The 10476-nt window shown below is 35.3% G+C and overlaps 1 protein-coding gene across 1 annotated transcript; it reads right to left on the bottom strand.

Annotated features, from left to right (window-relative positions):
• Positions 1-2521: 2521 nt before the first annotated feature.
• Positions 2522-5415, bottom strand: LOC120536901 (sterile alpha motif domain-containing protein 3-like). Its single transcript, XM_039765452.1, has 4 exons — positions 4843-5415; positions 4604-4753; positions 3401-3493; positions 2522-3309 (listed from the first exon to the last, which is right to left on the bottom strand). The coding sequence occupies exons 1-4, from the start codon at positions 5335-5337 to the stop codon at positions 2992-2994; spliced, it is 1056 nt and encodes a 351-aa protein (XP_039621386.1). The 5' UTR covers positions 5338-5415; the 3' UTR covers positions 2522-2991.
• Positions 5416-10476: the final 5061 nt, after the last annotated feature.

Here is a 10476-nt window from a genome sequence, read left to right as displayed (position 1 = left end):
GGTCTCCGCACTTGTGGCTCATTTTTACTACCACTAAGAAATAACGGAGCTTATGCAGTCACTCACACAATCATTCATTCCTTATTCGAGGGTGGGGCAATTAAAATATATATATATATGTCTGGCTATACTTCACCTAGCTGCTTTTGCTATTTAATGATTTAATCCTAATTACTGTTTTTCATTGTTATTTCTAATTTGGTCACAAAATCAGTTTCATCCACTGTACTCAAATGCTCTTCCTGTCCCGTTTCTTTCTTTTCTCCTAATTCTTCCCCCTTATTTGTCACCGTTATTTGTACGTTAAATTTTCCTTTTCCTTCTATCAGGGGAAACACATATGACACACCTAAAGGTAGTGTCAATGAGATTCCACCCCCTATCTCTCCGTTCCCAAAGCACCAACTCGCTCTATCTAATATATATATATATTTTTTCTTTTCATTGCTTCCCCCATAAACATTTGCATTATGTTCAGTTCAGTTCTCCTCTTATTTTCTTTTTGTTTGCTAACATCTTCTATTTTATGATTTTTTATGTGCTCTATCATTTCTTTGCACAGTTCCATGTTGAATGAACCTTTTCGGGGCCAGCGGTTTTGAAAACTTTTTGTTATCTTATGCCATTTTTGAGATGATTTTTCAATAAGATCTTTGTGGAGGGGGTTGTTACGCCCCAATATATCCACGGGCAACTCGTTCGCACTCATTTTAACTCCCTGTAGCCGTGGGTTTCCTATCGCCAATCTTAATTTTGATTTCCTATTTAAATTAGGTTTGATTTCACACAGGACCTTTCCTGTTCCATAGATTTTGCTGCCTAACTTTTCCACCACTTACAACCACAGTAATAAATCGTGTACTATCCTTCTCCTGAGTGTCAACCTTCCAGTATTTACACAGCACTCTTCCTGTAATTCGATCTACAGCTCCTGCTATTTTTCTTGTTTCTCCTCAATAATCTGCAATACTTTTATTTCTCCTCCACTCTTACGTATATATTTATCTGTTTATAGCACTGTTCTTTTATTCTCCTTCGAACACACGTTGTAAAAATGTTCGATCCTATTCGGTCTTCTTTATTTCACAACTTATATCTTCCGCAATAATATTTTCTCCATACACGTCTCCAAATGGTATATAAGGTCAAAACTATATAGTATATCTAAACAAAAGACCTCTTTCTTTATTCCTTACCGAGTGTCTTAGCTCTACACTTCCTCCTTTAATTCTGTGATATTTATTTACAGCTACTTTTATACGCTTAGGTTTCTATATTCTCTTAATCCATAGAGTTTATTTTACACATAAAAAGTTATATTCCCTTCTTAAGCATATACAATTCGTTCATTCCCTATATTTTACACTCGTACTCAATCACACTTTTTAGCTCCTAATGTGGTAACCCTAGTGCCCTATTCTCTCCTTATGCTAGTTATACCTTTGTACCATTCACTCTTTCCCAATCTGCACCTGTGTGCTTCACTCACCGCGTCGCTTTTTTAAAGCGCTCCAAGCATTCTGCGCACCTTTATGTGCTTCAACGATTGCCGCGACGCTTTTTTCTAAAGTTCTAATTCCCTTATCTGTCCCTTGTACTAGCATACTCACTCCACCTGTTACCACACGGATTCCTTTCACCGGCTCTCTATACGAACTTGAAAGCGTTTATCCGAACAGGAATTTCTGCCTATACGTTAGCCAATCCCCTTCTCTAATTCAGGGCAGCAACAATAGGTCTCCAAGCGCACCTGAATTAACTCCTTTACTGTGGCACAATCAGAAGGAACTGCTCTTAGCGTTTCCCAAAGATTGGCTCTCTCTCGAGACAAGCAGAATTTTACGACATCTCACCCGTCTCACTGGAGAACATACAGCCACAGCAAGAGATGCCAGCTTAGGAATTCCACACCTATCTATACTCGGAAAGCCGTCGTTACAGCAACTTTAGTATACTCTCGGTTCACCGTTACTAGGGCAATCTTCGTATTTGATTTGGATTTCAACACCACCCGTTACAATGCAGGCCTCCGTCCCCCGGATCGGAGGGAGCTATATTCTGCACCGTGCAGTCCCCTGTCCCCCGGATCAGGGCGTTTTCTATTAATAACCAAATACCAATAACCAAAAACTCAAATTCTCATTATTTTTCTGCAAAAAACTCATTCCCATTATTATACTGCATAAAACTCAAATTCCCATTACTTTACTGCAAAAAACCCAAAACTCAAATGGCCACACTGTAAAAAATGCTCGACTCCCCTAACTTAAAATTATCAAGCAACTAATTTCATCACTCTTTTTAAGTTAGCACAACTTTTTAGCAATTTGTTCTCTTTAAATAAAAAAAATAGTTGACCCAACTTGTGTTAGGGCTTAAAAAAACAAGTTGGACAACCCAACTTAAAAAGAGTGATGTAATTTGTTACTTTATTTTTTTAAATTGATATGTGATACAAAAATATATTACTTGCATGGATTAACTAAAAAAAGCTCATTAAATAAATGAAAAACTGAATTTATTTAGCAAAACTGTTTATTATTTTCTCTCAACAGACACCAATGAAAAACATATCTGTTAAAATTTGTGAAAAACATTAGTGTTAAGTAAACCACTAGTATTGATGTTCAACAAGAGCAAATTAAATCATCTGTTTAACAGAGACACCTAATAAGCATTTTTCGTTTCATGTTAAAACAATTTAAACACAATAAAACAAAACATTTTCCATATAACAGACACTAAGACAATATTTTTGTACCTGAGAAGAGATGTTTTACTCCATTCTTTCAAGATCTAAACAAATAAAACGTCAAAGATTTTAAACATCTCAAATTAAATAAAGATATTCAAAAACATTAAATATTTACAAACTGCAAAAAAGACAAAACTAATAAAGGTTTGCACATCATTTACCCTCAATCAACAGATTTTACTTATATATAATTACTAATCTTGCAAAACGAATATCAACATAATTGATACACCAGGTTAAAGCTTTAGAACTTGCAACAACTTATTTTTTAAAGACAGGGTGCGAGCCGAACATTGCTCTCCAAGATTAAGAAAGACCTTCTGAATGGTCTCAAATGTGTACTTCCATTCTTTGGGATACTCCATATTTAAGGCATAAATCAACCCAAACAGTACACAAAAAGCAGTGGGATAATCAGGCAGTCCTTCAACCACAACAGTGTCCTCAATCACAACTGCCATGCTGTCTAGTGTCCTGGAATCTTTTTCATCTCTGACCATTTCAATCATCATGATTTTCACACCTTGAGTGTCCAATTCCTTTGACTTAGTTACCTTAAAAACATATAAAAACAAATGTTGTAATACACCATTGTGAACAACAGTTGTTAGTTTTATGATGATTGGGGGGAAAAAAAAAACTTACCAAACAAGTCTTCAATAGTGGTGTGTGCTCTCTCAGGTAATGTGGAAGGCCTTTCAATGCAACTGATCTACGGTGTTCAGTTATGTCTGTAGTCTGGAAAGATGAAAGATTTATGGTATTATAAAACAACAAAAAGGAGAGACAAGCTTTCTTATATTGATATCACAACATATATTTACATTTCAATACATTTAAAAATACATGTTAATGAATACATTTCTTAAATGCATAAATAGTTTCACATGTAAAATATTTTTTATGTCACACTTCAGTGGCCGCTTATGCTGGTCAACATCACTGTTAGCCGGAGCCTTATTCTGGGAGCACAGAGGACTCAACAAGAGGCACAATAGGGTGCCAGTTTACCAGAGGGTACACACAGACAGACCCCCACAATTCTCATACACTCACACCTGGACAATTTAGTTAGACCTAAGCGGTCTTTCATTGGTTTGTGGGAGGAAACTCACTTCCGTTTAATTTAATGTTTTACATTTTTCAAATCACCATTAAAAAGTATACTGGGTAATCTTTCTGCTTCTAAATTATTGGAAGTTTAAACATCACTTCTTAAAGATGTAGAATTAGATGTTGAAGTTCTAAACTGTTCAAAAAAATTCATATATGAAACCTGGTCTACCCATGGATGAAAACATAAATGGAAAGTAAGGATCACATAACAGGGTGGGAACACATGAACACACTGAATTTGTATTTTACATGAATAAAATACATTTATAATTTTTATGAACAAAATTTACTTTGGCTTAAATTGTCTGAGTGTGAGTGTGTCGGTGCTTGTGTGTGTTTATAATACAGTATCTGAACTGGTGCTTCATCCAGAGTGTCCATTTGAAAACATTTAAGCATTTATATTGAACACATGGTATCAACATGGTGTTACATACAATGTCTACTGTAAGGTATAGTATGTAATGTAACAAGAATTATGCAACTAAATTGACAGACACAATAGACATGATTGCAAGGCAGCCTTATACACATTTGTCAATAACCAGGATGACAAAAAAAAAACACCCTACTTAAACAATAATAAGTAGAAATCTTGAGAGGAAACAAAGTTTACAGTCCACATGAACCCTGAAAGCTTAGTAAAAATATAATTAGACATAATTACAGAAAAAAAACATTTAACTATTTCTTTAAATGACTGGCACTAACTAACCAGAACTTGATTATCACCTGCTGATCAAGTCTTTCCAAAAGGGTCCCGATTTCATCACCTCCTTTTGTTCTGAACAAGCGAATAAGCCCATTTGCATACGTTTCCAAAGCAAACAGGAAGGTTTTATACAGGTCGATTCCCGTTATTCGTTTGAATTCTCCATACACCTGAAAGATACATACAGAAATTACCAATGGCATTAATATTTATAAAATCCCATATTAAAAAATGAAATCAAATTCACATATGACATTACCTGATGCTGTAAGAAGAGGCCTGGCCATTTCTCTTTTACAAGTGACACTAAAGGTTGTTCTTGAACAATTTCTTGTCGTCTCATGGAGAATGTAATGTCCATTTTTTCATTTAGAAGGGTCATGTTGAAATTTTTCTTCTTAAGTTCATCTACCATGGCTCTCCTTTCACATTCCAGTACTTCTTCATTGATACCTGGTGGATGGTCAGGCAGGAAGTTTATCTCCGCATGCTTTGGTTTTTTAACACCTTTCTTTTTCTTTTGGTTTACCGTGACTTCAAAGCAACCAGCGCTGCGCAATTTTTGACGATAGTTGCCCATCTTGTGCTTTAGGCTCATTTTCCATGCCTGCCACCCCTTCTCAGGTCCAGGCTCAGACAAACAAGGGTGCTTGGAAACAAGTTCCCTTGCAACACCTTCAAACTCTTTGTCAGTGGGGTAAGCTTTGAAAGAATACATTAGCTCGGCTAATTTGTCTAATATTTCCATTTTCATATCACGGGGCACATTCAAAGTTGTTTGTTCTTTCTCATATTGTTCATTGCCTTTTCTGAGTCGGATCTCTACGTCAAATGAAAACTTGGTATGAGAAATTTTGATGGCCACTGATTTACACGGTGACAAGAACTGGATGAGCTTGGGCCGGACTCTACTGATACCAGACTTGCTGTATCTAAAGTGTCAAAAGAAACATCTGATGAGTCTTTGTCAGGTTGTTCTATTGGGCTCATCATTAGTTCCCAAAAAATTCTTATAGTGGCTTTTTCGGGTGGAAGTTCCTCCATATTATGTAGATTGCAAAGCCGATAATCAAAGTCAGGATCTTCATATTGCATTGAAAATCCTTTCTCAATCTGTAGCTTTTTCGATAGCATTTCTTTGAGGTCTTCAAGTGAAGAAGGGTTGGGAATGGATACTTTTGTATATTGTCAGGTCCAAGAATAACTCGAAGTAGCATAGTGACAAATGTTACTAAAAAAGATAAAAAAAGATGTTCAATATAATTACAATAAGTGGCTAACAAACGATAAATCTCTTGAGAGAAATTAAAAGCTTTCCTCTTATTTTGTATGGTGTAAGAGGATAAAAGTCATTCAGCTGTTCTGGACGAACAAGAATTACATCTCCATAGTTACACCTTGCAATTTCATATGACCGAAGATGTTCAATGTACCATGAGCTCTGTTTTTCAACAACAAATGAAACTTCACCATTTATTATTAAAATATTCTGAATGAAGGCAAAGTCAGGTAGACCAGAACAAGAACCCACAGATATTACCATACCTTTTGAGTAAGTAGTTCCACGCAAACATACAGTATGTGTGACAGACACCATGTTTTGGCCTGGATACCCTTTACTGATAATATCTTTAAGCTTTGGTTCAAGGAACTGGGTTTGGACCACCTTTACTTTGCCAGGTTGCAATAAAGGCTTAAAAAAACTGGGCGAGTCCAAAACATATGCCAGCAATAACTGATGTTGCCTTGCCAAAGTAACTATAATGTTTTTAAAACTGCGTGAATCACGAACTACCCTCTTGAAAAAACTATGCTTAGATTCAAACCTCATGCTCCACAGATCAACTAAGGGGCCAAAACATCTTATCATATTTGGATAATGCTCTATGAAATGGTGTTTGGGTTTTAGTTTTTCATTTGGAAACACTTCTTGAAACAGCTGTCTGTGTCCTGAGAGTTTTGACTCCAAATAGCACAATGTTTCCTCGGAAAATTTTTTGGAAAATGCAAGTTCCACAATATCCTTCAGGTCCATTAAAATTTCCCAAGTTTTCTTTTTCTGGCACTAAACTACCAATCATCAAAGATAAGAGTCTTAACAGTGTCCAATTCTCATGCCCATTACCACCAGTTGTTTTTTTGGAATGGAAGGCTTGTGAAATTTTTGTGGCCGATTAACTTTATCAGAGTGGTCATATGGAAAATTCTGGATAATAGTGTTAAGGCAGTCAAGTGTGAAATAATTATCTTTAATCAACTTGTGCAAACAAACACTTAATTCAAAAGGCACAACACCCTCAAGAAAATCATGAAGAAGGTCTGGTGGAAACCCAGTTACAGAGTGGAAAAAAGTCAAATGCTTACTCAACACACATTCAGCTTTCACACCACTGGCAGACTCAAGACTGGGGTTTGTTTTAAGGTGAGTAATTAAATCATCATGCCCCTGTTGTGTTCTTATTTGAAATAATCCTTGTCGTACATCTATGCTCTGAATGTCACTCAGTGATGCTAAACAGAAACGACAGAATTTGTCTACCTTGAAACTCTCCTGGAATCCTGCAAGACTATGTGCAGCAAGATTATCGGCAGAAACAGCAAACACAGTTCCTCTGATGTTTCCAGAAAGTTTACTGATGTACAAACCTTCTTGTTCAAGCATCTTTAAATCTTTGACTAATGGATCAAAAAAAGCTTCATAACCAAACTCTTTTACATCCACACTTTTGCTTATAAGTGCTAACTGTATTGCATTGAGATTGCTTCGAAATTCTGATGGCCAGTTAAGAAGAACCCAGTATACTGCAGTTAACTTGTGTTTCTTGTGAAGTGCCAAGTGGATTGGCAACTTCAAAATCATCAATGTACAAACAAATAGCAATTCTGAACTCTCTGGAACCAAGAAGTTTGTTTTCTTTATAAAACTTTCCATCAAGATACGACATATAATATCCTGGTATCTCCACTGGAGTATTCAATGTGTTCTCCAAAACATCATCTCGACCCAGCAAAGTTGTTAACACTTTCAGTATTGGAACATAAACAAATGACTTGTTTTTTATTCGGTTGAACACAAACTCAACTGGTTCAACTACAGCAAAGTTTTTCTTAAAATAAGCCTTTCTTTTGTGACCAGTAGCAAGTGTTCCTCCTTCACAAGCTTTTAAAAATGGGTTGCTTTTGTGAATGGTGTCTGAAATATTTGCAAGATCAGAGTTACCAAGAGTGCAGCCATTTTTCTTCAAAGTGTCTACAATAATATTTAAGGTTTGGGATTCTGAAAGTTCTGAGATCTCTTTTAAATTTTCAATAATCTGTTGCACTGCATTTTGTGAAACGTGCAGCACAGTTTGCATGCACTAAAAGAAAGCAGCAAGCTTATGTTCAATTGCTAAATCTAAATTTTCTCCTTCAACAACAATACTTGTTAAAATGTTACTGCTACACGCCTCTGTGGTATCTTCACCATTATTAGAGTCCTCTAAAGTACAGCAAGCTTCACCTAATTCATCCTCTACAAGCACCACAGATGTTCTAAAATCCTTCAACGAGTGATTTTTGTGTTTTCTATTAATGTGCACTCGGAATGTGGAAAGAATGTTGGTTTTAAAAATACAATTAGAATATGGACATTTCACAGTTTCATAGTTTTTCAAGTGTCTGCTCAAATGAATAATATAAGTCCTTTCTTTGCAAATGTCTCTGAAATGACAGTTTTCACAGTTAAATGTCGCACACTCCGATTTATCACTTTTATAATGCACGCGGCTTAGGTGCGTTTTTAAAGCTCCTATTGTATTAAATAAAGCTAAACAGTCCAAGTACAAACACTGCACTCTTCTGTTGGTTAGATGATGCCAGTGTTTTAATCGATAGTGCTTAATCAGAATGTGTTGTTTTTCATGTGAAAATTTGCAATAACGACAAGGTATTAATGGCGTGGACATTATTTTGTTATTTAAACTCGACTTCCTTAAACTTTAAAATTGGCACATTCATTAACATTTCTGATATAACAAGACTATATAAACTAGGACTATTCTGAAATTTTGGCAGAAAAATAAAGAAGTGCAACTAAAGTGAAACGAAGTAAACTGCTTAGCTATGCAAACAATTCACGGCTCACGCTATTAGACTTCCTCCTTTACGGCAGGTTAATTATTCGCGAATTATTATGAAGCTGACCGCTTTCCTTAACTCACACTGTCAATGTCAGAGAATATCACGTACCTCAGAACTAAACAAAATCTTCACAAAATACCGCATGCAATGAAAATGGAGTCACTTTCCTGAATCTGCCGGAAGTGTAAGTCAAACAACGATTTAGACATGCGTGAATTAAACAGAACGTTTTTACCTTGTCGTAACTTAAAGTTTTACGTTAACTTTAAGAGCAATACTTGAAATGTGAAAAACTTGATTTAATATTTTTATCAACTTCGTTTCCTACAAAAAGTTGAAGCAACTTATTTTTATAGCATTCCAGAACGATTTTTAGATGTCATTTTTACAGTGCATTATTTTGCTGCACAAACCTCAAATTTCCATTATTTTACTGCACTCTCAATCATACCATTTATACATACACATTCATAAAGGCTACACATTCTATTTAAGTCTGTCTGCCCATCCTTTATTCCTACCTGTTCGTTTTAGAAAGGCCAAATGCTGTTTGTCTCCGTTGGAGGGGCAGATGCTCTCTGAAACTTCACACAAATTAGTTTAGCGAAAATATCGCTTACGTTACAGGTGGCCACCAACTGTGCCCGTTTCGTAGAGCATTGCCCCTGTCGCTGGATTCAGACAGCTGCCTTGTTATTCTATCACGTCGGAAGGTCACCAATATGTCGTGGCGAAAAATTCATCATCAGAAGGCTTTTTACCTAAAAATAAAGGCTATTAGGACTCAAGATAGACAGACAGAGTTTTAAGGTTTTATTGCAATAAATCAACAACACGGACTCAAACCAATTCGGCCAAATCAGATTGAGCTGAGCGACGATCATTACAACCATTGAAGCTTTTATAACAATTTCTTATCATTTTGGCTCATTCAATTAGCTTTTTCTTTTCTTTACTTTGGAAAATTTAATGTAAGCCTATAAAATAATGCAATATAACTGATTTTTAATTAAATATTTGCTAGACCTATCGTATTTGCTTTTATATTCTAATTTATGCTTAATCTAATGTATTAGAAGCTTTTAATTACTTTTTATGACTTTATATGCTAATTTGCTATTCTCTTATGCTAATAAAAAAATTTTCCTTCTACACGATCCAATAATGAATTGCGTATTGAATTTGAGAATAAATCCAGTCTGTCATCTTTTTGGATGTCAACTGCTGCAAAAGCTTTCAATATTGCACATGAAAAGGCGACCAAAAGGTGGCTGCCTTTCGCAACAAACTCATCTTTGCGAAAAAGGGTTTTCCACATTAATGAATATTAAAACAAAGCAAAGAAATCGCTTGAATAGCGAAAACGATATTCAAATCGCGCTTACCTCCAAAACTCCCAGTTTTGATCTCATTGTTTCAGAAATGAAACAATGTCATTTTTCAAAATGTGTGTGAATTGCATTTTTGTTCATTACCTTGTTTTGTGTATTTTGTTACTTATGAAATATTTTGTTTATTTTCACTTTAGCAGAGAGTTATTTTTTTATATTTAATTTATTTACATTATTTATTCTTTAATATTTCATATTGGTGCAATAAAATATTTTAATTTTGAACAGATTTTGATTTTTTTTTCCTTTCAAATCTCAGGGGTAATGTTAGAAAAACCAAATAAATTTTGGGGTAATGGCTAAAAAAGTTTGCCGACCCCTGCCCTAAAACAAAGAAAAATTCCTATCGTCAGTTTTTTTCTACCATATTTTTTTCTCAG

This window comes from Polypterus senegalus, chromosome 10, assembly GCF_016835505.1.
Source record: "Polypterus senegalus isolate Bchr_013 chromosome 10, ASM1683550v1, whole genome shotgun sequence".
In the NCBI taxonomy this organism is placed as follows: Eukaryota; Metazoa; Chordata; class Cladistia; order Polypteriformes; family Polypteridae; genus Polypterus; species Polypterus senegalus.
Note: the sequence above shows the minus strand (reverse complement) of the source record. Positions and strands in the feature narration are given on the sequence as shown.